The sequence below is a fragment of the Equus asinus genome, chromosome 4, assembly GCF_041296235.1.
Source record: "Equus asinus isolate D_3611 breed Donkey chromosome 4, EquAss-T2T_v2, whole genome shotgun sequence".
Classification (NCBI taxonomy): Eukaryota; Metazoa; Chordata; class Mammalia; order Perissodactyla; family Equidae; genus Equus; species Equus asinus.
Genome location: NC_091793.1, coordinates 61,225,696 through 61,249,324, shown reverse-complemented (window position 1 = coordinate 61,249,324; position 23,629 = coordinate 61,225,696). Strand labels below are relative to the sequence as shown.

The following is a 23,629-nucleotide window of genomic DNA, read 5'->3' as shown; positions in this document are numbered from 1 at the left end:
GGCCCTGGGGTGGGCCCCTGGGCTTCCGGGGCCCAGCATGCCTCAGATGGGGAGTGAGATGGGTCTCATCTCTGGCAGCCCCCGTCCCTATTAGCAGTTCTCCTGAGTCCCCTCACTCCCCCTCACCTGGAGGGAGTGGCAATGGACCAGAGATCTCTCTACTCCTAAGAAGTCCCTTCCAGGAATCACCTTTCAAATTCCTCATCTTCACTTATGCAGGCTGGAGATGGCCTGGTGGCTGGACTGGTCCTGTCATCTTTTAGTTAATCCTACAAGAATGTATCTCTTTAGGATGTTGAGTATCCTTGGCTCTGGGGTCTTAACCAAATTCCAAGATGAAGCAAATGCCCCACTCTACAACCAGCCACACTCCATAAGTATTTGTTAAGTACCTACTCAGGGCCAGGCTCTGGCCTGAGGGCTGGGGATGCAGAGACGAAGGTGACATGTCTCTGTCCTCAAGGAGCTCCCCCCTTAGTTGGGGAGCATGGGAGGACCCAGAAACCCACATAACTGCTTGTGCTAAGATGGGGGCCCAGTGAGGGCCCCAAGAAGGAGTAGTTATAATGCCCGCCTGGGCAAGGTAGGGTGGGAAGGAGGAGGGGTGTTCACCAGATAGAGAGAGAGGATGAACAGGCTCATAGGGTCCTGAAACAGCCTGGGAGTGTGGAATTCCAAGTGGTTTGTCACAGCTGGAGCATGGAGTTAATGGGCATGGAATTCAACCCTAAGAATAGTAGGGAAAAGTTTTAAGAAAGAGAAGACCATGATCATATTTGACTTCCCGAAAGATCTCCCTGGCAATGACATGGAGGGATGGAGCCCAGGGGCGGGAGGCCAGGAGAGGGCTCCTATAGAGGTCCAGAGAGCTGAGGAGGGATGGCCCAGGGAGCAGGAGCAGAGAGGAGGCGACAGAGAAATCATCCAGGAGACAGAAGATAGGATGCGGTAGCTGATGGGGGGAGGCTGGGATGGTTCCCGATTGTCCAGTTTGGGCGAATGGTTGACGGTGGTGCCTCCAGAGCCGGAGGGCGGAGGAGGTCTGCTGGAGCTGCCTCCGCCGGCCCCGGCAAGCCGATGCGCATCTCCTCTCAGCGCCCTGCTCAGTAACCTCCTGTTTGTAGCTTGAAATTGGCCTTGGTGGGAATATTTACACCACAGAAGTTGGAAAATGCAATAATCAGGGCTTTTTTTCCTGGGAGAGTTGGTCATTAAACATTTACCAGCACGCCACTGAGTAGTTAAGGGGAAGATGCTGGCCTCTGGATATGTGAGGTTGAAGAGGCTAATGGGTCCATTTTATAAGGTGATAGAGGCTTGAGTCGGTGGGGAAGGGTCCAGGAGAGCCCCCTCCCCGTGAGAAGACAGAGAGGAGAAGCTCCTGAGCCTGTGGGAATGGGAACTGGTCTGGAGGTGAGAAGTTGAGGGGCTCTCCCAGGAAGTCCCCACTTGTCTCTCCGCAGTGGGGAGTGGCTGTGTTCAGGGAGAAGGGGTGGGCCTCGAGGCACAGGGAGAAGCTTTGAAGTAACTGTGAGGTTGGGGAAAGGAGCACTTTGGGTTGGGCTGGGCTACTGAGGTCAGGGTGCAGCTGGAGAGCCGTGGGCACTCCCCACAGCCGCACCCGCAGTGGAGGGCCAGGGTATTGTGGGCAGAGTGGGTGAGGGAGGGAGCGAAGGCCCAGAGGATGGGACGACTGACAGGGAGGATGAAGAGCTACGGCCTTGAGGAGACAGGCGACAAGGGCTAAAGGGAATGGGGGCCCAGGGCCCTGGGAAGACGCTGGAGGTGGCACAGTCCTGGGAGATGACAGGGTCTAGGGTGGGCCGGGGATGCGGCAGGGAGGCCAGGAAAAGCAATTGGAGGTGAGGAGGCTGGAGGTCGCTCCATGGACATGACCCCACCCAGGGGTCCTGAAGGAGCTGTGTGCCCGGGTGCCTCTGTCCCCTCTTGTCCCCCAGAGCCAGCCCTCGGCCTGGCCTCCCAGTGGTGTGTGTCTTTCAGGGACGAGATTTACTGCCAGATCTGCAAGCAGCTGTCGGAGAACTTCAAAACGAGCAGCGTGGCCCGGGGCTGGATCCTGCTCAGCCTCTGCCTGGGCTGCTTCCCTCCGTCCGAGAGGTTCATGAAGGTGGGGCAGCCTGGGGCAAGGGCCGAGGGGGCGGTCACAGCTGGAGCGTGGGTTGGCCCTGGGCCCTGGAGCAGGTGCAGAAATCCCAGTCCGTGACCCAGTTCTCCGGCTCCTGCAGGCTGGGTGGGCAGCATGCCTGTGCTTCTCTGGGCCTCAGTTTCCCTGTCTGTGAAAGAGGGCACTGGACCTGGCTCCTTCTGGCCCCTATCCAGGGTCTCCAAGGCCATGTGACCTGGGCTCAGACACCAGGGCAGCCCTTCTGAGGAGATGGTAGATGAAATGTGCGTTGACAAGATGAAAGTGTCCCAGGAGTGGGCACCAACTGGAGATCGGCTGCGGCATCTCTCTCTAGACTTTAGAACGGAAAATGGAGGCTGACAGGTGCTTCCAAGTGTTAGAGGCCCCCCGTCGCTGGTTAATACAGGCGTGCCTCATTTTATTGCACTTCATAAATAGTGCATTTTTACAAGGCCCTCCCCCAGCAAAAAGATTCCAACTCGCTGAAGGCTCAAATAACGGTTAGCATTTCTTAGCAATACATGATTTTTTAATTAAAATATGTGCATTGCTTTTTTAGACATAATGCTATTGCACACTTAACAGACTACAGTATGGTGTAAACGTAACTTTCATATGCACTGGGAAACCAAAAAATTCACGTGACTCACTTTACTGCAATTTTCGCTTTACTATGGTGGTCTGGAACCGAACCCCCAATATCTCTGAGGTATGCCTGTGTATCTTTTGGTTTTAGCTATAAAAATAAGACACAGGACACACAGAAAGTCTGAAACGAAAATAAAAGTCATCCCCACCCCTAGAGGCGACCCGGCCTGTTGTGTTGCAGTGGCCCACGCAAGCACGCAGAGAGCAGTCCCACTTCCCCCCGGGGTCCCTCCCGGGAGAGCAGGAAGCACGGTCACCCCGCCACCTGCCCGGCACGAGGGCCTCTCCTGTCAACAGCAAGCTCTCCCAGGCGGCATCTCCTCACCAAAATCTCTCTGTGAGACAGAAAGATTTTCAACACATGTTGTCAAACATATTTTGAACATCGACTCTGCTCCGTTTTCCACTCATCTCCCTAAGTGTCTTCTCACGTTACAGACGTTTCCCAGACACCAGCTTTAATGCCATCTATACACGGCTCTCCCCGGGAGCATTTCACTTGTTGATGCACATTTCGGGTCCATCTTCCAATTGCTCGTCACCATAAACCCCACTGCCATTAAAAAATACACGTTTGCCTTTCAGATAGGTTTGAGCTATTGGGTCAAAGAGTATGAGCGTTTTAAAGCTATATACTGTTTCAAACGTATTGCCAGACTGCTCCTCAGAAATGTCGTGCCCGTTTGTCCTCCTGCTCATGGTGTGTGAGAACGCCTCTCCCAGCACCGACGATTGTAGTTTTCAGAATCCGCCTGGGCAGTGAGTGGCTTTCGTTCTAAGTGTCTTCCTCCCCATCCCTTCCTCGCCCACCAGTATCTGCTGAACTTTATTGGTCACGGGCCGGCCAGCTACGGGCCCTTCTGTGCTGAGCGCCTGAGACGCACCTATGCCAACGGGGTGCGCACGGAGCCCCCCACCTGGCTGGAGCTGCAGGTAAGGGCCAGCTGGGACGGGAGACGGTCCTTGTGGGGTGGTGCTGGCCCCCATGGCTCCTCCAGCACAGCTCGTGGGGCGCCTTCTTTTGTCCTGCCAGCAGGAAGTGTGTCCTCCAGGCTCCTCCACCCCCTCATGGGGCCCTCTGTGCCAGGGGTCCCTGTGAGCCCCTCCTGGGGCTCAGCCTTCCCAGGTGTGGCCCAGGCGTCAAAGCTGCCCTGCCTACGTCTAAATCCACATTCCTTTAGGCCTGCTAGCTGAAGGGGAAATAAATCTGACAAATCACTCAGCATTACAGCGTGAATGACTGCTAATCACTTAAAGTGTTACCTCTCCTAAGGGCATCTGCATTTTATCAGGAAGGCAGAGGTCATTGCAAGGTTGTCATCCTTGTTGGCATTGCTATTGGTGTCACCTGTGAGTTCCCACAGTGTCCTCAGGAAGGGTCATTCAGACACAGGCCAGGTCGAGGGGCTACCCCCTGCAGCCCGCTCTACCCGCGGCTCCTGGGAGGCGCTCACTCCCTGTGTCCCTTGGTACCCTAGACTGGGTCACCTCCTGCTGCACCCCTTCCCGTTGTCGCCCTGCCACCCAAGTCCACAGGGCCTCCCCCGCTTCTACCTTTTCCACCTGGTCAGCCTGTGAGCCCTGGAGTTGCCCATGAACTTGCAGCAGCTGTGTGGGCATGCTCACACCCTGTTGTGCACAGAGAGGAACAGTAGCTGCCATGGACCCAGAATGTTCCAGAGTACAGGACTCAGAGATTTCCAAGAGCTCTTCTGACATTCCGTGATTCTAAGCCACCCAACCTCACCATAGCTCAGGGTTCTCATTTACAACTGGGACCTGCCGCCAGCAGGTGCACCCTGTGGGCCGCCCACCAAGGCCAACTTACAGAAGTATGCAACCTGCTGGACCGCACTGTGCCAACGCTGCTCTCACCCTGGCCGAGTCCAGCAGCTCAGCAGCCAGCGTCTGTTGGCCAGAACTTGGTTAACTCCATGCCGAGCCGGGTGGGGCCTGAGAAGGCCCGGCCCTTGGGAACCCACGGGGACAGACAAGCAGGGCTGTGGGTTGGGGAGAGGAGGGGATGGCGGGCCGGCCTTGGGTCTCAGGGTTCTGGAAGCTCCAGGGCAGGCAGTTGAGCCCTGCTGCCTGAATCTCCATCTGTCCCCAGGCTGTCAAGTCCAAGAAGCGCATCCCGATCCATGTCATCTTGGTGACTGGAGAGAGGCTGACTGTCATGGTCGACTCAGCCTCGACGTCGAGGGAGGTCTGCCTGCACATCGCCCACAAGCAGGGCCTGAGCGACCACCTGGGCTTTTCCCTCCAGGTCACTGTGTATGACAAGGTACTGGCCCAGTGTCCCGCCCATCGCCCACCTCCCTCACACACCCAGGCCAGCTTGAGCCCTCCCAGCCGCCAAACAGCTACACACACGCACGCACACACACACTCTCACAGAAATGCCTTGTAACCAGGCAGTCTGTCCTCCTGCCTGACACTCTCACTCAGCCCAGCGGCTGTACTTTAGCTCCAAACAGTGTCACACATGCATTGTCAGTCCCCTGCCACGCCGGAGCAGCCCGTGCACAGATGTCTACCAGGTGTTCACGCATCCTGCTCTAAGCCCCCTCATGCCAGGGAGCTGCAGACCCCCGTGCAGCTGATATGGAGGGTCACACCGGCACAGCCCCTCCTGAACCCCACATCGTCACCCACCCAGACACCCTCACGCCCACACCCACAGCCTCAGACCCAGACACACTCACACTGACCAACCAGTCAAGGTGCTGTGACTCCAGTCACGTCAGCCAGAGCATCCATCTCTGCCTCCTTTGGGAGGGGTGTTTCTAGGTGACAGACAGCCTGTGCCCCTGTGCAGAGAGACCCTTCAGGCATCCAAATGACAGTGGCTGAGCACACGCCTCCACACGCGTGTGCTGAGGGTGGGTGTCCCCATGGGGCCTGGCACACAGCAGCTGCCCTCGGTTCTGGCCTAAGTTCTGGTCCTTCTGCCTCTGGTTCTGGCCTCAGTTCTGGTCCCTGGGCAGCGGGCGTGACCACGTGATGGACGCCATCGCCCAGTGTGAGCAGCTGGCCTGGGAGAGGGGCGAGAAGGAGCGGCAGGCGCCCTGGCGCATCTACTTCCGGAAGGAGTTCTTCACGCCCTGGCATGACTCCCGGGAGGACCCCGTCAGCACCCAGCTCATTTACCGCCAAGTCCTCCTTGGAATCTTGTCTGGCGAATACAGTTTCGAGAAGGTGAGAGGGCACCGCATTTGTCGGGCCCTGAGGTCGGCCCCTCAGACGGCCCGAGGAAGCCCCTGGTTCCAGGGCAGGCTCAGAGGCTGCAGGGGCCAGAGCAAGGCAGGCCTGGCTGCGGCCATCAGGGAACACCCCATGGAGGAGGCCATGGAGAATGTGGGGGGCAGGAGGCAGAGGCAAAGGGACGGGCCCAGGAAGGTGGTCGTGGGGTGCAGGTCCCTGGGCCCCTCTGCTGGGTGTGCAGTTGTCCCTTCCCGCCCCGCCTCCACTTCCTTCCACCTTGGACCACAGGTTTGCCAAGGCCCTGGGGTCCGTGGTACCAGCAGCAGGCAGGAAAGACCTCCTCTTGGCCCAGGCCCACCTGGCCTCCCCACGGCGGCTGTTTATGGGGAAGCAGGGCCCTGGTGCTTGAGTTCAAGTCCCACCTGTGCCTTTTCCTGGCGGTGTGACCTTGGAACGTTATGTCGCCTCTCTGAGCCTCAGGCCCTCCTCTGGAAAGTTCAGAGAGTGACGAGAGCTCTGTAGGTTTGTGAGAGTGCAGGGAGGAGGGAGCCCATGCCCACGGTCCCGAGAGCAGCGCTGCAGCTGGTCAGCAGGTGCACCTCCTGAGCCTGCGTCGGGAGGATGCCACTCTCAGGACCAGAGGTGGCTGCAGGAGTCCTGGAGGCCTTCAGTGGAGGAACAGGGCAGTGGGCAGGGAGAGGCAGGGGACAGAGGACCAGGGGGCCCAGAGGGCAGACTCTGCAAGGTTTTGGTCTCCCAGAGAGAACGGGGCTGCTTGGCACCTGTGGGGCCTGTGGAGCAGGGAACCCTGCCCCGTGCTGGGCCGTGCTGGTGCTTACACGAGATCCTGCCCACCTGAGTCCTTGCCGAACCCCGCAGGGGTGGCCACTGCTCATCCTTGACAAGCGAGGACTGAGGAAGACAGAGAAAGGCCTTGCCCACGTTTCCGCACTCAGAGCAGCGAGGTGGGGGTCCCACCCAGGCCTGAGAGCTCCCTCCCCCACACTGCAGGGAGGAGCGAGGGGTGTCGCCCCTTGTCCTCAGGCAAAGGGCCTGCAGGGCTCAGGCCAAGGCTGCCAGGAAGCCCCAGCCTGCCAGCAGGAGCACAGCCTGCACTGAGCCAGTCAGGGCCCATGGGGGCTCCACCCACTGTGCTGGGAAAGAAGCGGTCCTGCCTAGTAGAGGGGGCGGGACAGTGGCTGCTCACACTCCCCGGTCCTTGCCTGAGTGTTATCTCTCTGCTGGGATGAGAGATGGGGCACGGGGCAGGGGTATCCTGGGGAGGGTGGATGCACACGTCCTCCTCTTCCCGATGTGTGTCCCGGGTTCTGCAGGAGGAGGAGCTGGTAGAGCTGCTGGCCCGGCACTGCTACGTGCAGCTCGGCGCTTCGCCAGGGAGCGAGGCTGTCCAGGAGCTGCTGCCCAGCTGCGTCCCCTCCAAGCTGTACAGGACCAAGTCCCCAGAGAAGTGGGCTAGCCTCGTCACTGCCGCCCACACCAAGGTCAGCCTCCACGGAGCCTGGGCACTGGGCTAAGTGGCTCTCCTCTGGGGTGGTGGGGACCCTTGGTGTGTAGAGGGGATGGGGCTCCTCCCCCCGAGCCCCCACCCGGTCTGGGACTGGCGAGCTCTAACTTGTCAGTTAGCGTAGGTGTGTCTCTTCAGGTTTAAACCATCTCGTTCAGTCCACTCCCTATCACGGGCCCATTCCACATCCTGCTCCTCTCACGTTGCCATCTTGGATGGGTCTACTGCCTGTCTGACTGGGCCCTGGCCTTTCGGCACAAGAGGGCGTGCACAGCTGCTGACCACTGACAGGCCCTTGCCTCAGCATCAGTGCTGCCCTTGGAGGCCTCCCTGTCCTGGCCCCAGGCCTTTCGGTGCACCCTCGCTGGGCCCTGCATGCTGGCTGCAGGCTCTGGACAGCAGGGAGGGCTGCCCTCTGTCGTCCCTGCTTGGTCAGCCTGCACCATGTGGATGTGGGTCCTCCTGGGGCTCACAGCCTCTTCCCCCGTGCTACCCAACCCCAGCACACACTCGTGTTCCCGGGATCACCACACCATGGAGGTTTCTGCTGCTCCCCGAACTTCCTCCCGAGAAGGGACAGCAGAGACACACCATCTGATTGATGGTCCCCTGCCTCCCTTACCCTGCCCACAGGGGTCACCCTTCCCAAACCCAGCCCTCTCCAGAGCCTCCTCCTCCCAGGGTGCTGAGCTTGCCAGAGTGGCCTGAGGGGCAGAGGAGTCTCTGAGGTGCCAGGTGTGGCTCACAGCCCCTGCAGCCACAGGGGAGCTGTGCTAGGGGCTACTGAAGAGGAACGCTTTGGTTAATACCACCCCCTCGATTCTCCCCATGGCCCTCTGAACCGAGAAGGGATGGGCCAGGGAGTGGGAAATAAGGGGACAGCACAGCGCCTGCTTGTCAGAGGTTGACAGCCCAGCGGCAGGGAGATGAGCCCCAGGTGAGTGGTTCAGGCAGTGGGTTCCGTCCAAGCTCAGAGACGGGCAGTGAGGATGACCAAGCAACACAGTCTCCATTCTGCCACCCGAAAGGGAGGTGCCCGGAGTGGGCCTGTGGGCAAGGGGCCTGTGCGTCTGTGGTTTGAGAGATGCAGGGTGCTCTGTCTTGCTCTCAGCGAGTCATCGTGCACAGCTGCATATGAAAGGCTCTGAGAAGGCCTGCAGTAAGAAGCCTGCTTGTTTCACCCAACATTTCTCAAGCCTACTTGACCACAAACCTTAGTTTTACCAGCCGTTCACTAGCATCCCTTGAGAACACTCCTTGGTGACAGGCATTTGGGGAAGCAAAGCCCTCTTGGTCGTTTTTGGTGTTTCCCAGCCTGAGTGCATGCATTTGCAGGAGAGAGACCTGGGACTTTTTAGGGCTCAGACAAGAGGGAGGGGAGCCAGAGGCATACATGAACCCACATGATCATGAGTAAGAAGTGGCTTCATAACTTGGGAAGGGGGAGTTGGGATGAAGTTAAAGAATTAGGAAATTTTGCCACATCATACTTTTCCAAAGTGAGCATACTTTCACTGACTTTTCTCCCCTCTCTGGGAGAGTCTCCCTGAGCTAACATCTGTTGCCAATCTTCCTCTTTCTTTTTTTTCCCTTCCCAAAGCCCCAGTACATAGCTGTACAGTGTAGTTGTGGGCCCTTCCACTTCTCCTACGTGAGCCACCACCACAGCACGGCTACTGACAGACGAGGGGTTTGGCTCTGCACCCAGGAACTGAACCCTGGCTGCCAAAGTGGACAGCCATTGTACTTTAACCGCTAGGCCATCAGGGCTGGCTCTCACTGATTCATTTTAATTAAACACTTAAAACATTATGTACATTATGTTACTTTATTAACATTATGTTTATGTTAATGTACATTACCAAATAAATCAGAAAATACAAAGAAAAGAGTGAAATCACCTGTAATATATCAAAGAGATTTTCACTCTTAACATTGTGGTCTGTAGCCGTCCAGACTGCTTTCCATTCATATGCACACAGCTGAGATATGGATATGATTAGAGAGAAGTACCCCTCATAAAAACAGGATCCTATCCCGCAACAGCTTGCAGTGTGCCTTCTTCCCTTAACCACACAGCATGAGATCCCACGTCCTAAATACTGATCTCTGTGTGTGTTTTCAGTGGCTGCATGGCACTACATTGCATTACTGAATTAAAATCTGCGTTACTGACTCCTCTTGATGAATGCTAAGGTCATCCTCCATTTTTCACTATTAATACAATGAGACGAACCACTTTGTAGATACAGCTTTTATATACTTGACAGTTATTTCCTCAGGATAATTTCCTAGCAATGGGATTCAGAGTGTACAAATGTTCTAAAATATTTAATACATGTTGCATGTTGCCAATCACCCTTCAGATATGATGCATCAGTTTACATTCCTAAACCCAGTATATGAGTAACACCCAACCACTTTTCAAAGTAGGAACAAGAGAAATAACATTTTATTCAACAAACAGTAACAAGAAAGTTCAGTTATGGACACAGAGCAGTGGAGAAGGGTAGAGGGGAAGGGGAGGTCGGGGAGGAGCCAAGAAGGAGGGCAGGAGGGGAGTTGAGGATGGGGACCAGAGGGGGAGGCTGAGATGCAGATGCTCCCAAATGTATGCCAGAGAAGAGAGAGAGAGAGAGGTACTGAGGACACGGAGACACAGCAACACCGGCCTCATGCACGGAGCGAGTTACAGACCCACGAGGCATGCGTGGGTAAGAGCGAGCCCAAGCGCACACAGAGCACGCAGATGCACGGGCGCATGCGGACGCACGCAGACCAGCGCCCCTCATAGTGCCTGGTAGTCTTGGGTGCTGAGACCGCCAAACCGGGGCCTACAATGGTCTGGTGTCCTGAGGCTGAAGAAGGAGAAAGCCTTTCTCAAATACCCTGTGAAGGATCCTCCCCCAAGGAGGGGTGCGGGGTAAAGTAGGGCGGCATCGGCCCAAGCCCTCCCACTCCAGCCTTCGGCGGGGACTGCCCCTGCTTTAGGTAGAGCCTTCACAGAATGATCCAGCAAACGGGCACCTAGGTGCTGGGCCAGTAGGTCACTGGGGGGAGGCCAGGGTTAGTGAGAGGTGAGGGATGGAGGTGACACACTGCGTCTCCCATGCAGGCACAGTACACCCAGAAGCGGGCAACACCGCTGGCAGTGCAGGAACAGGTGGTGGACGCCGCCCGCCTGCAGTGGCCGCTGCTCTTCTCCCAGCTCTTTGAAGTCACCCCCCTCTCCGGTAAGGGTATCTGACGGGGTGAGGAGTGTAGGCGGGGCCCCCTGGGGCCAGCCCAGACTTCACACCCCTCTCTCCTCTGGCCAGGCCCCCGACTGCCCAAGACTCAGCTGATCTTGGCTGTTAACTGGAAGGGGCTGTGTTTCCTGGACCAGAGGGAGAAGATGCTCCTAGAACTGTCTTTCCCAGAGATCATGAGTCTGATCACCAACAGGTGAATGCCCCAAGGGACGATGCCCCGAATCTCTCCTCTTTGGGGGCTCTGGGAAGGGGGTGGGGGGGGCCTTGTTCCTGGGCACCCGGCTTAGGGGCAGGGATGACGACTGACATGAACAGTGAGATGGCCGCTGGACTTGGGACCCCCTCCCCTGGCACGGGGCAGCACTGCCCCATTAAGTGCGGCGTCTGTGCCTCACTCTCTGCCCTCTCAGGCTTCTCTTTAAAGGACAGACCCCCTGGAAAGGGCATGAAAGCTCACAGCCTTTGGAGTGTTTGGAGTCTGCATTCGTGTACAGCTCCTTCCCTCTCAAGGGCAAGAACTGGTCACACAGAGGGTACAGGCCATTTGGAGAGGGAGTGAGGCACAGGGCCTGGGTGTGTGCCAGCGATGCTAGGCCCCCACCCCGGGCTCCCCATGGCTCTCGGCTGCTGAGAAGCCTCTAGGCCCTTGGCGAGGCCTGCCTGTGCGCTGCCGGAGCCCCCGTGGTTAAAGCACACCCCAGTGTGGCGTGACCGTTACAGTCGCCACCAGTGTGTGTAGTGCACACTGGCCGCCTCTTACTGAAGCTGACCCTGCTGGGCAAAGTTTCCTACATGCCATGAAGTCCTCACAGTGTCGCTCAGTCTGCAGATGAATAAACTGAGGCATGCAGAGGCTGGTAGCTCACCCAAAGTCCCGAAGTGAGCACATGGCAGAGCTGGCGCCTCCTCTCAGCTCCACTGACTTTCTCAGTATCCCTGTGGCGGCCCTGCACACCAGCGACCCCACTACCTGCTCAGAGCCGACCCCTCAGGTGGGGCTTGGCACCACCCGCTTCCTCTGAGGCCTGAGGAACCCTGAGCGCCAGCTGTCATTTGCCCACACACCTGGGATTTGGGCCACCCTGAGCTCGGAGCCTGGCCCTGCCAGTGGCCCTAGACAAGCTGCTGTTTCCGTGTCTGTAACTCAGGAGGGTCACCCCCTCTGAGGCTGTCGGGCTGAAACGGAGCCTCCAGTCACATGGTCCCCCTTTCCCTCAGGGAGGCCCTGGGCGGGAAGAGGCTGCTGCTCTCCACGCTGCACAAGGAAGAGTACGAGTTCCTGTCCCCCAGCAGTGTGGCCATTGCCGAGCTGGTGGCCTTGTTTCTGGAGGGCTTGAAGGAGAGGTCCGTGTTCGCCATGGCCCTGCAGGACAGGAAGGCCACAGGTGCCCAGCTGGGTGGGGTGGGGGGCCATGTGGTCTACGGGCGGGCAGCTTCCTCACAGCCTCGTGGCAGCAGCCATGCGGCGTGGAGCAGGGATCGGAGACTGGAGCAGAGGGACAGTGCCACCAAGCCCTGGGGAGCGGCTGTGGGCAAGGCCTCGCCTTTCACAAAATGAGGGGATGGAAGGAGGTGATCTCAGACCTCCAAGCAGGCCGGGCAGAGGGTGGTACCGCTGTGGGGCACCCAGGAAGGGCTGCGGCCCCCACAGAGAACTGCCGGGCCACCCGCCTGTGCTTTGCACACCATCTCCGCAGCCACCCTGTGAGCCCACTGTACAGACAAGGAACCAGAGGCTCAGAGAAGGGAGGCGGCTTGTCCAGGATCACAACAGCTCGGGGGCTGGGGCGTTTGAGCCCTAGTGGTCTAGTTCTCGGCGCCAGCTCCCGGCAAGCCCGCGCTCCAGCAAGACTGAGACTTCGCGGGATGAGCTGGGGCCGTTCAGGCTTCGGAAGGGGGCGGGCAGGGTCAGCGGGATGCAGGGGAAGGAGGCCGTGCGTGGGGCCTGCAGCAGGAAGAAACGCCAGCCCTGAAGCTGGACTCCTGTTGCCCATTCCATCCTCACTGCTGCCGCGGGAGGGGGCTCATGATCCCCACGAGAGACGAGGAGTGGGCTCAGAGGCTGGCAGTGCCAGGCAGGTGCATGATGCCAGCCTACCTCATCTCCCACCTCTCTGAGCAGGTCTCTGAGGCTGGGGCTGCGGTCAGAGCCCCCACGCCCGCCCTCGCCTCCCGGGCTCTGTGCCTGTCCAGGCCCTCTGAGGCCCTGAGCTCTGGGGATCCACCACCACTCGTTCTCAGAGTGGCCTTGGGTCCGCCGCTCGGTGCACTTTCCTCACCTGTCAAAATGCCAGCACAGCCCCTGCCTCTGTGGAGCCTCAATACATGATGGCTTATTTGCCCTTTGTGTGTGACCTGGAATTGCAGGTGATGTCACCCTCCTGCCCTTCAAGAAGGGGGACTTGCTGATCCTGACAAAGAAGCAGGGGCTACTGGCCTCCGAGAACTGGATCCTGGGCCAGAACGACCGGACGGGCAAGACAGGGCTGGTGCCCATGGCCTACCTCTATGCCATCCCCACGGTCACCAAGCCCTCGGCGCAGCTGCTGGTAACTCGTGCTCACCTGTCCTCAGCCTGGCACCCGAGGGCACGTGAGGAAGGGGCCCCAGAGGTCCAGTCAGGGGTCTAGCTCAGGGCCTGCCCCTCACATTCAGAGGGCCTCACAAGGTGTCCGGTCAGCTCTGCTGGCGTCGCCTTCCCTCTGAGGTGACTGTGAAGCTGGCACGGTGTTTCTGGAGGGCCCGGCACAGTGTTTGGTGCTCGATAGGTGCTGCTCGATAAATGGGCGTCCCTTCTGTCTCTCCCACCACGGTGGGTCCTGGGAGCAGTCCCATCCTTGCCTCAGCCTCGTTTAGCCCTGACCCAACAGGCCACGTCTCCCTGCCCCTGAGAACCACCCCGGCCAGCCCCCAAAACCAGACACATGGGGAGAGAGGGCACACTCAGTGTGCCCGTGCCTGCAGTAGAGGATTGAACACGACTGCGCTCTGCCTCAAGGAGCATTTGGGCAAATGACAAACTGATGGCGAGTGTGCAAAGTACCACCGAGGAGAAGCACTGGTTGTTATGGGAGCACGTGATAGGGTGGGGGCTCACCACTGAGCCCCTGGAAAGACATCCCTAAGAGAGAGACATTCACGCTGAGGCCTGAAGGAGGGGGGCCGGGCAAGCAGGGCCACGGTGAGGGATACCCCTGAGGAGAGGTGCCCAGTGGAAGGGAAGCCTGGTGGGTCTGAGAAACCCTCCTAAGGAAAAAGGAGCAGGCTTAGAGAGGTTGAGTCAATGGTCCTGGTCACACAGCAAGTGACGGGGGAGGGGTAGGCCCAGGCCTGTGCAGCCCTGTGGTCCAGCCCCTCCCAAGTCACTGAGGTAGCCAAGCCAAGAGGAGCCCATGGGAAGGGCCTTGTGGGCAGTGGCTCCTGGGCGCCCACACGTCTGTGCCCCCACAGAGCTTGCTGGCCATGTCACCAGAGAAGCGGAAGCTGGCAGCCCAGGAGGGGCAGCCCCCAGAGCTGTCACCTGATGAGCAGCCCAAGGAGCCACACACCCTGGAGGAATTTTCCTATGAGTTTTTCAGGTGCTCACCCCGGCAGCCCCACCAGCCCCTTGGCACTTCTGAGGGCTTGAGAGGCCACAGAAGCTGGGGCGGCGCCTGCCTGGCCTCCCGGGGCTTGGGGAGCGGCCCTGCTGACCCTCACATGGCCACCCTGGGAGGTTGGGGGCAGGGGAGGTGCCCATTCTTAGGTGAGAGCTGTGAGCACAGAGGGCATCCCCACGGGGCACCCACGCTGGAGCCCAGGTCTGTCTCCCCACTCTGTGCATACTGCAGGCGGGTGGGGAGGGGACAGAGGAAAGCACAGGCGGAGAAGGCACTAGGCAGGCCCTCACGCCAGCCTCCACCCCTGCCAGGGCCCCGGAGAAGGAGACCATCAGTAGAGCTGTGTTCCCCATGGGCCGCACCCGGGGCCACCTGTGGGCCCACTCTGTTGAGCCGCTGCGGCAGCCTCTCCTCAAGCGTGTACACGCCAGTGCCGAGCTGTGCGACGTCGCCTGTCAGACCTTCATCGATATCCTTCCCCAGCCAGCCAGCCCCGGTGCCACACCAGCCCCATGGCTCGGCCCATCAGCTGCCCCATGAGGGGCCAGGCCTCACGGAGCGCAGGGCAGAGGCAACAGCAGCCATGGGGCCAGTCCAGAATCAGTGTGGGGCCTGGGTCAGGGGTCAGTGTGGGGCTAGAGTCAGGGGTCAGTCTGAGGTTGGAGTCAGGAGTCGGTGTGAGGTTGGAGTCAGGGGTCAGTGTGGGCCTGGAATCAGGGGTCAGTGTGGGACCTGGGTCAGGGGTCAGTGTGGAGCTGGAATCAGGGGTCAGTGTGGGGCTGGAGTCAGGGGTCAGTGTGGGCCTGAAATCAGGGGTCAGTGTGGGGCTGGAGTCAGGGGTCAATGGGAGATTGGAGTCAGGGGTCAGTGTGGGACCTGGGTCAGGGGTCAGTGTGGGCCTGGAATCATGGGTCAGTGTTGGGCTGGAGTCAGGGGTCAGTTGGGGCTGGAGTCAGGGGGTCAAGCTCAAGGTCAGTGGTGACAGGCATCTGCCCCCACACTTTCTCCTTAGCGGCGGCACCCATCCTCAGGTACATGGGCGACTACCCCTCACGGCAGGCCTGGACCTCCCTGGAGCTTAGCGACCAGATCTTCTCATTGGCCCTCCAGGACCCGGCCCTGCAGGATGAGGTCTACTGCCAGATCCTGAAGCAGCTGACACACAATACCAAGAGGTCTGCTGGGATGGGGTGGGGTGGAGGCCCCCTAGCTCCCTCAGCCCTCGCCCCAGGCCCCAGGGGCTGTGCCTGCAGTTCAGAGAGGGAGACAGGCGCTCATGGAGGCTCCCAGCCTACCAGGCAGTGGGAAGGGCTGGAGCCCGGTCCATCCTGCTGACTCCCTGCGGGTGGTGAGAGCAGGGAGGGAACGGGCCTGCCTGGGCCCCGCCTGCTCCCACCCTGTCTCCTTCCTGAGCCCGGCAGGCCGTGGCCTCTCAAAACCTTGGTGCCCACCTCCACCAAATGGGCACAGTAGCGGCCCCTGCCTGTCTCATGGGTGTGAGAACCTTCGCGGCATTGGGCAGCTAGGCAGCAGGCCGGCTGCATCCTTTCCCCGGCCAGGCCCCACAGACACCCACAGCCTCAGGCAGGCCTCGCATCCACCTCCTCGCAGTGCCTGGCTGGCCCAGGCCCCCGGGAAGGGCCCTCCCAGGGCTGACGGGCACTGCCATCCCCAGGTACAGCGAGGAGCGGGGCTGGCAGCTGCTGTGGCTCTGCACAGGCCTCTTCCCACCAGGCAAGGCGCTGCTGCCCCATGCCCAGAAGTTCATAGACACCCGGAGGAAGAAGCTGCTGGCCCCTGACTGCAGCCGCCGCCTCCAGAGGGTGCTGAGGTGAGCCCCACCTGCCAGCCCCCCTGCCTGGCAGCACCGGCCGAGTCAGTGTGCAGGGGCTGGGGGACCAGGGCCCTCCTGGGGCTTGTGGACAGCAGGGCCAGACTCTGGTCCTCCCCAGAAGCTGGTGTCAGTTTGGGGAGGCAGGACCAGCCCCCAGCCACTGGGGAGAAAGGCAGAGGGTGAGGCCCAGGAGGGTCACAGGGAGCCTGGGGGTTCGGTGGAGGCTGCTGGCCGGCTCAGTTGTAGCCACGTGCACCCTGCCCCCACGGCTGCCTGTCCGGGGCACACAGGGAACTGCCTGGAAGCCAGAGGGTGACCTCGATGCCACACGCCACCCATCTCCCTGCCTAGCCCGGCCCAGAGTGGCCAAGGCCGGAAGCTGGTCCCTGCCGGTCCATGGGCAGTCCCCCTGCCCCTGCCCTGCCACAGCGGGGCAGCTCCTCCTTGGGGTTGTCTGGGTTCTCCTCCAGGCCGCCTGGCCCCTCCAGCTTCGCCTCCTGTAGCTATGAGGAGAGTGGGTTGGCCATGTGAGCAGCTGTGACAGTGAGTGGCAGCCTTGGTCGCAGAGGGGGAGGTGGGTGCCCTCAGAGAGTCCCTGATGGAGTCCTGGACCCCAGCTCAGGGTCCCTCCCCATGTGTGTCCCAGGCCTTCCCAGCATCCACAGAACCGTGGGTCACCTGGGAGGTGAGTCCAGGCTGGCCTCTGCCTCCTCCTCTGGGCCACGTGCTGAGCACCCAAGGCGTGCAGCACCCTGGGACCCACGCCCTCAGCAGTGGTCTCGGGGGCTATTTCTTCTTCTGTGTCTGGCACATACTTTAGTGTGGAGGCTGGTGGCTGGGCTGGGTGGGGCGGGCGTGGCAGCCTGGCAGAGTGACATGTGCAGCACTGCGCTGCTCTAGGACGGGGCCCCGGAAGCAGCCCCCACACCAGGTGGAGGTGGAGGCCATGGAGCAGAACGTCTCCCGAATCTGCCACAAGATCTACTTCCCCAACGACACCAGCGAGGTGAGCCCCTGCGCCAAGGGACTCGGGCCCCCAGCCTCCTGGCCCACAGCCCAGAGAGCGAGGCCCCCTGCCCTGCCCCTTGGCGGCCTGAGGAGAGCGGGGAGAAGCGGACTGGCACAGCTGTTTTCAGTCAGAGGGATCAGCTCACCTCCCTGCTCTCCTGGCCAACCCCATCTCCCCAGAACTATCTGCTCGTGCGCTCCTCAGTGCGTCCCCAGGTAGTCTGGGCTGGCGCAGGCGCGGCCGCCCAGGAAGGCCAGCTCATGCAGTAGGAGGTGGGGACTGGCCCAAAGGTCTGGAGGGGCATTCTAGGCCAAGGCGCAGGAGAGAGGAGGCTAGAAGGGTGGACAGCAAGGCTGAGTCCCAGGCCGGGGGCTGAATGAGCAGCGCTGCCTGTGGACAGAACCTGTGCTGTCTGCTGGTGGGAGTGGGGAGGCCACCAGGACCCAGCTGTGAGGAGGGGGCCCGGGCCAAGTGGCAGGAGTGCAGCATGGGCCCAGGAGGCCAAGGGGACAGTGTGCTCACAGCCCTCCCCAATGGCACTGTGGCCTTTACTGTCTTGGGGACAGTCGAGTCCCATAGCGGAAAGTTCTCATGGTCTGGCTGCAGGGCTCTCAAAGCAGGTTCAAAAGGCTGGGCTTCCTGGGCCCTGAGGCAGTGATCACTGTGACAAACAACACAGACCCTGGGCCAGTTCTCTGGCGGAGAAGTCTTGCTCTTCTCAGGACATCCAGCCCCTCAACAGGGTCAGGTGGGCTGAGGCTCGTCCTGAGAACTCACGTGTGGCCTCTCTGCCCAGATGCTGGAGGTGGGCTCCAACACCCGCGTGCGGGACGTGTGCAACAGCATCTCCACCACGCTGCAGCTGGCCTCCTGGGAAGGCTGCAGCCTCTTCATCAAGATCGCAGACAAGGTGAGGCCAGCCCTACAGCCAGGCGCCAGGAGGGAAAGCGGGCGTGGGTCTGCTGTGTGTGGCAGTTTCCCACCTTTGCTGGGCCAGGCCCCTCGCTGCAGGATGAAGGCTGGTGGGGTCAGGGACCCCTCAAGCAGCCTGACTCAAGGACAGGCCCCAGGCAAGCAAGGCCTGCCCCAGGGCGGCACCTTGCCTTCCAGGCCACAGTGGGTTGGCAGGACCCAGGCCCCTGGGTGGGCACCCGGTGGAAGCTCTCCGCCTGAATGACCCCTGTGCCTTGCTCCCCACGCACCCCAGGTCATCAGCCAGAAGGAGGGAGACTTCTTCTTCGACTCCTTGCGGCACGTGTCTGACTGGGTGAAGAGGAACAAGCCCCATAGAGAGGGTAAGGGGAGGTCTGTGTGGAGTAGGGGGGCGGGGGGTTGGGTCTGGGATGGAAGGGGCAGGAGCTGACTGCCTCCCTGGGCCAGGGTTGGAAGGCTTCCTGGCACCTCTGGCATGGCCCATGCCCATTCATTCATTCATTCATTTCCTATTATGTCCCCCGGGTCAGGGGTATGGCCAGACCCAGGGCAGCAGTGAGGGCCCTGCCCTGGGAGCTCTCCCAGCTGGGGCAGGGCCAGGGCTTGGGGACACACCTAGAACAGATGGCTGGACTGCAGTGTGAGGAAGGACGCACAGGGGCCTGACCCCCACAGGGAGGTCCAGCTATGTGACTGGAGAAGGTGGCCCCTACAGTAGTCTTGGAGGATGAGGAGTGGGGCGGGAAGAGAGGGGCGCAGGCTTTCCCGCAGGGGAGCAGCGGGAGCAAGCACAGCAGCGATGTGAGGGGCGTCAGCAGCCTGCACAGTGAGCAGGGTGCAGGGATGTGGGCAGCAGTGCCTGGGCTGCCAGAGGGTGGGGCAGCCGGGCCACAGAGCCTGCAGGGCCAGGGGAAGCCCTGGAGGGAGCAGGGCGCAGAACAGGCTTGGTGCTCACCGGGCCCCTGCCCAGGGGCCGCCGTGACCCTCCCCTACCAGGTGTACTTCATGAGGAAACTGTGGCTCCACGTGGTCCCAGGGAAGGACGTGAATGCAGACACCATACTGCATTACCACCAGGTACCCAGCAGGCTCCCTCCTTGGGGCATTTGAGTCCACCCTCCCTCTATCCCACACCTGCCCAGAGAGATGGAGGCGGTGGCAGGCCAGCGGCCACCTTGCCCCCAGCACCCACCCCATGCCAGGGGCTTCCTGAGGCCCTTGAGGCCCCCTGTGGTGGGCAGGCCAAGCCCCTGAGAGTTCTGGTGGGAGCAGAGGGACAGTAGCGTCTGGGGACAGTGATGTGCCAGCACCTGCAGCATGACTGCCAGAGGAGAGGAGGGGCCTCCACGGTGACGTCAGGGAGTCCTGCTCCCACTGGGGCGTCACTCCTCTGCTGGGAACTCTACCCAGAGGGCCTTAGCTTTTTGCTGGCTCAGTCTCCTGGATGGGGGCAGGCTGTCACCCCTCCCACCGGAGCACAAGGGCTATGGCACAGCAGCCTGAGGCCCAGTGTGTCCATCACCCAGGAGCTGCCCAAGTACCTGCGTGGGTTCCACAAGTGTTCGCGGGAGGACGCCGTCCACCTGGCAGGCCTCATCTACAAGGCCCAGTTTGGCAACGACCGGGCCCACCTAGCTAGTATCCCCAAGATCCTGAGGGAGCTCGTGCCCGAGAACCTCACGCGCCTGATGTCCTCGGAGGAATGGAGAAAGGTCCTTGACGGGCTGGGGAAGGGGCCCTCAGGCTGTTGCCTGTACCGGGGACCCCGCCGGGGGCAAGGGTGCCAGGCCCTGCCTGGGCAGGACGAGCACATTCCTGGGCATGGAGGGTGGACTGGGCCTGCGGACGGCACGCGCTCCCCACGCCGTCCACAGCATGCGGGAGACACTCTCTCCTCCCGGGGCTGGAGGACACACTCGGCTCTAAGTGCCCCCACGCTGGCCTCAGGCAGGCAGGCACTGCTCTAGACCCAGGCCTCAGGGCCTCATGTGGAGGGCCCGGCTGGGCAGAGTGGGCCCCACAGGCCCTCACTGGCCCTCACTTCCCGCAGAGCATCCTTCTGGCCTGTGAACAGCACAGGGACAAGACAGTGGAGGAGGCCAAAGTGGCCTTCCTGAAGTGGATCTGCCGGTGGCCCACATTCGGGTCTGCCTTCTTCGAGGTGAAGGTAGGCCTCGCCCCACACCCCACTGTCCTCACCAAGGAGGACCCCCGGTTCTGGCCACAGTAGCCTGAGCTTCTGCCCCAGCACACATCTCCAGCCACCAGGATTGGGAGGAGCATGTGTGCACATGTGTGTGTGTGTGTGTGCCTCAGGGAGGTGGCCACTTGGCCTCCTGGGCTGGGCTGTGACCACCATAACCCCTCCCCAGCAAACCTCGGAGCCCTCCTACCCGGACATCATCCTCATTGCCATCAACCGGCACGGGGTTCTGCTTATCCATCCCAAGACCAAGGTAGCAGCAGGGCCCAGCAGGGCTTGGGAGGCCACCAAGGGCCCAGGACCCCTGTGTGTGGGGGGCTCTGGTCACCTGCCCTCCTGTCCCCCCTACCCCCAACAGCCCCGTGCGCTCTGGAGGGCCCTAGGGCAGCAGTTCAGACTCAGGTCCCTGGGCCCCAGGGCTTCAGCCGGCTCCCACTCACCCTGCCCCCCACCCCCAGGAGCTGCTCACCACCTACCCCTTCACCAAGATCGCCAGCTGGAGCAGCGGCAGCACCTACTTCCACATGGTGCTGGGGACCCTGGGCCGGGGCAGCCGCTTGCTGTGTGAGACCTCTCTGGTGAGCCCTAGGCCTGGGGGCCTCCTGAGGGCCCTGAGTCCCTTCTCCTAGCCCAGACACACAGACTGAGAGGCACCAGGGGTTGGGTTTCCCCCACCCTGACCCCCGGCTGCCACCAGGCAAGTTGCTCACTATAAGGGCCCGGCCACCTGTGCCTGGGGTGGGCAAGGCCGGGCTGGACCAGCAGAGGCCTGGAAGGAGGCACGGTGCGGGAAGGGCTGGGTGCGTCACCCAGGGAGCATGGCAGCAAGGCCTGGCCGTGGCCGAGGCCCAGGGCACTCGAAGGAGGGGGGCACTCCACTCCCAGCAGCAAGAACACTGCTCCCTCCCTCCTGCAGCGGCAGAAGCTAGCACTGCCAGGCCCTGGTCCCAGCCCCCTATTGTGCCACAGCCTCTGACCCCCACTTCCTGTGTCCAGGGCTACAAGATGGACGACCTGCTGACCTCGTATGTGCAGCAGCTCCTGAGCACTGTGAACAAGCAGCGGGGCTCCCAGGTGCCAGCCCTGGCCGAGCTGTAGCAGCGGGGCCTGCTTGCCACTCAGTCACCCTTCCCAATCCGGCGTCCCGGCAGCACTTCCCTAGGGCCCTCCTCTCAGCCCTGGGCCTGCCCTCAGTAGGCAGCCTTTCATGCTGCCCTCTCCCCAAGACACACCCCCCAGGCCCCTCAGCACCCCAAGCAGGCCCCCCCCCCCAGGTGCTGACCATCGGTGCCAAAGCAGGGAGCCTAGGGCAGGGCGGGAGTGTCAGGCCTCCAGGCCGGTGGGTGGATGGCTGAGAGGACCCCCCACCTCAAGAACAGTCAATAAAAATTCACAGATCAGTGGCGACTGTGTCAGTGAGAGAAGAGGGTGGGGGCCAGCATTGGTGGACTGAGAGTTTCTGGCTGGCCTTATCTCCAAGTCCTGATGGCAGCCTGGCCCCAGGAACAAGGGCTGGGTCCCAGCTGAGCAGCTCTTTGCCTGTCCTATCTGATGTTGGTCTCCAAGTGTCCAACAACCCTGCAGCAGTGTGTCCACAGGGGCCGCCGCCCATGCCTCACTCCCCATGCCACAGAACACACGGGCCGTGTGGTGTATACATAAGCCTTCATTCATTGTGCAAGTGTGAGTCACAATGCCAGGTCCTGTGCTGGCCACAGAGGAAGTGTCGTCTCTGGAGGGTAGGAATGAGCCACCCAGCTGGTCCCACCACCTCCTGACCCCCAGCCGCACCCAGAGAGTCAGCATGTACCCTGGGGGGGTGGAGCTGGAGGGGCTGTGGGGGCCACAGAGGAGCCTGGAGGAAGCACAGTGGAGTGGCCAAGGCAGGATTTCAGGAAGGAGGCCTCCTGGGTGATGGGGGAGTGGGGCCCTTGGCCCTCCTGCTGATTCGTGGGGTACAGCTGGCAGGGCTTGCTGGCCCAGTTTGGGCACAGGGATCCTACTTGGTTCAGTGAGTGTGTGGCCGAAGGGTGGCAGGGCGGTTTGCCAGAGGCCCCCATTCTCGTGGCCCTGGTCCCAGGGCCATGTGCGCACAGTGGGGCCACGCTAGGGTGGAGGCTGGCCAAGCTCCCACAGGAGAAAGTGAGCCACCAGGCCCCCTACAGGGATGGGAGAGGTCACGACAGGCTGGGGCCGGGTGGCCCCAGGCACTGATTCACTCCTGTCCCTGGAGGACCTCAGGCTGAAGCTTGTGGGCACAGGCCCGTCACAGGCTGACCACCTCCAGGGCCTCCGCCTATGCCCAGGGTCTGCACAGAAGGAAGGGGAGGAGCCCAAGGCCAGGGAGAGAAGAGGCATGTGGGGAGGAGGCAGGGGTGAGAGAAGAGGGGACGGACGACTGCTGAGCAGAGAGATGAGGAGAAGAGAGGGAGGGAGGGAGGGAGGAGATGGGGAGAGGCGACAGATGGAGGAGTCAGAGCCGAGGCAGCGGACAGAAGGGGCACGAGGAGCAGGGAGACCAGCAGGAAGGGAGAGGCGGGAGGCAGGCAGGGGCCTTTCAGGCAGAGTTGAGGCCCACAGACTTGGGGTGTGCCTTGCGGGCGGCCAGCTCCGACAGCTTCTTCAGCCGCTTCTTCAGTTCCAGCGGGAACTTCTCGTAGCATCTCTTACACACAGGCTTCATGTCGAACTCCACAAACTTGTTCCTGGGGGGATGTCCAGCAGTCAGGAGAGCCCCACGCCCCACCAACCCTGGCCTGGGCCTCCTCTGACCCCATCGAGGCCAAGGAGTGGGCCTCCCTGGCCCCTAGCCCACAGCCTCCCCCACCAGCCTGCTTCCAGCCTGCAGGCCAAGCCCCAGATGAGCTTCTAGCCAAAGGTCACAGTTGGCGAGGAGGTGGGCTGCAGCCTCCCTCACCTCCTAGAGACTTCTCTTGGATTCTGACACTCCAGAACCATCCCTGGCTCCTGCTGTCCTCAGAAACCTGGGCTCCATCACACCTCCCAGCTCCAGCCATCCTGCACCCCTCTTGGCCTCCTGGATGAGGCCACGGTCTGACTGCTTTGCCTCTGAATATGCTGTTCCCTGGGCTGGAATGCCCTTCCTTCCCCAGAGCCCAGGGTCTACACAGGTGTGGTGGAGGCTCATGTCACTTGCCCTGCAAGTCCCTGGACCTGCCTCCGTGGGGCCGGGGCTGCCCCCTGCTCCCACGGCATCCCCAGGTCCTGACCAGAGTGGGCCTTCAGGGAAAGCCCGAGGAAAGGAAGAGCCCATGGA

The 23,629-nt window shown here is 61.2% G+C and overlaps 2 protein-coding genes across 16 annotated transcripts in view; one reads left to right on the top strand and one right to left on the bottom strand.

Moving 5' to 3' along the window:
- The window catches only part of MYO7B (myosin VIIB), a 93,520-nt gene extending 71,747 nt beyond the window's left edge, over positions 1-21,773 (top strand). For 2 of the 3 annotated variants that reach the window (XM_014837756.3, XM_070507356.1), the window contains 22 exons: positions 2,002-2,128; positions 3,608-3,727; positions 4,905-5,078; positions 5,765-5,992; positions 7,333-7,500; positions 10,639-10,756; positions 10,841-10,967; positions 11,993-12,159; positions 13,142-13,323; positions 14,225-14,352; positions 14,685-14,842; positions 15,395-15,548; positions 16,049-16,204; positions 17,108-17,213; positions 18,013-18,126; positions 18,424-18,511; positions 19,120-19,226; positions 19,676-19,861; positions 20,200-20,316; positions 20,522-20,605; positions 20,811-20,930; positions 21,349-21,773. In XM_014837756.3, coding sequence (XP_014693242.3) covers positions 2,002-2,128; positions 3,608-3,727; positions 4,905-5,078; positions 5,765-5,992; positions 7,333-7,500; positions 10,639-10,756; positions 10,841-10,967; positions 11,993-12,159; positions 13,142-13,323; positions 14,225-14,352; positions 14,685-14,842; positions 15,395-15,548; positions 16,049-16,204; positions 17,108-17,213; positions 18,013-18,126; positions 18,424-18,511; positions 19,120-19,226; positions 19,676-19,861; positions 20,200-20,316; positions 20,522-20,605; positions 20,811-20,930; positions 21,349-21,450 — 3,031 coding nt within the window. In that variant the 3' untranslated portion in view covers positions 21,451-21,773. Of the gene's footprint in view, positions 1-2,001; positions 2,129-3,607; positions 3,728-4,904; positions 5,079-5,764; positions 5,993-7,332; positions 7,501-10,638; positions 10,757-10,840; positions 10,968-11,992; positions 12,160-13,141; positions 13,324-14,224; positions 14,353-14,684; positions 14,843-15,394; positions 15,549-16,048; positions 16,205-16,677; positions 17,042-17,107; positions 17,214-18,012; positions 18,127-18,423; positions 18,512-19,119; positions 19,227-19,675; positions 19,862-20,199; positions 20,317-20,521; positions 20,606-20,810; positions 20,931-21,348 lie in introns of those variants that run through there. The other variant, XM_044769216.2, reaches the window with a different exon arrangement.
- A 227-nt stretch (positions 21,774-22,000) lies between these two features.
- LIMS2 (LIM zinc finger domain containing 2) overlaps positions 22,001-23,629 on the bottom strand; it is a 58,378-nt gene continuing 56,749 nt past the window's right edge. For all 13 annotated transcript variants that reach the window (XM_070507369.1, XM_070507365.1, XM_070507371.1 and 10 more), the window contains one exon: positions 22,001-23,057. In XM_070507369.1, coding sequence (XP_070363470.1) covers positions 22,910-23,057 — 148 coding nt within the window. In that variant the 3' untranslated portion in view covers positions 22,001-22,909. The remainder of the gene's footprint in view (positions 23,058-23,629) is intronic.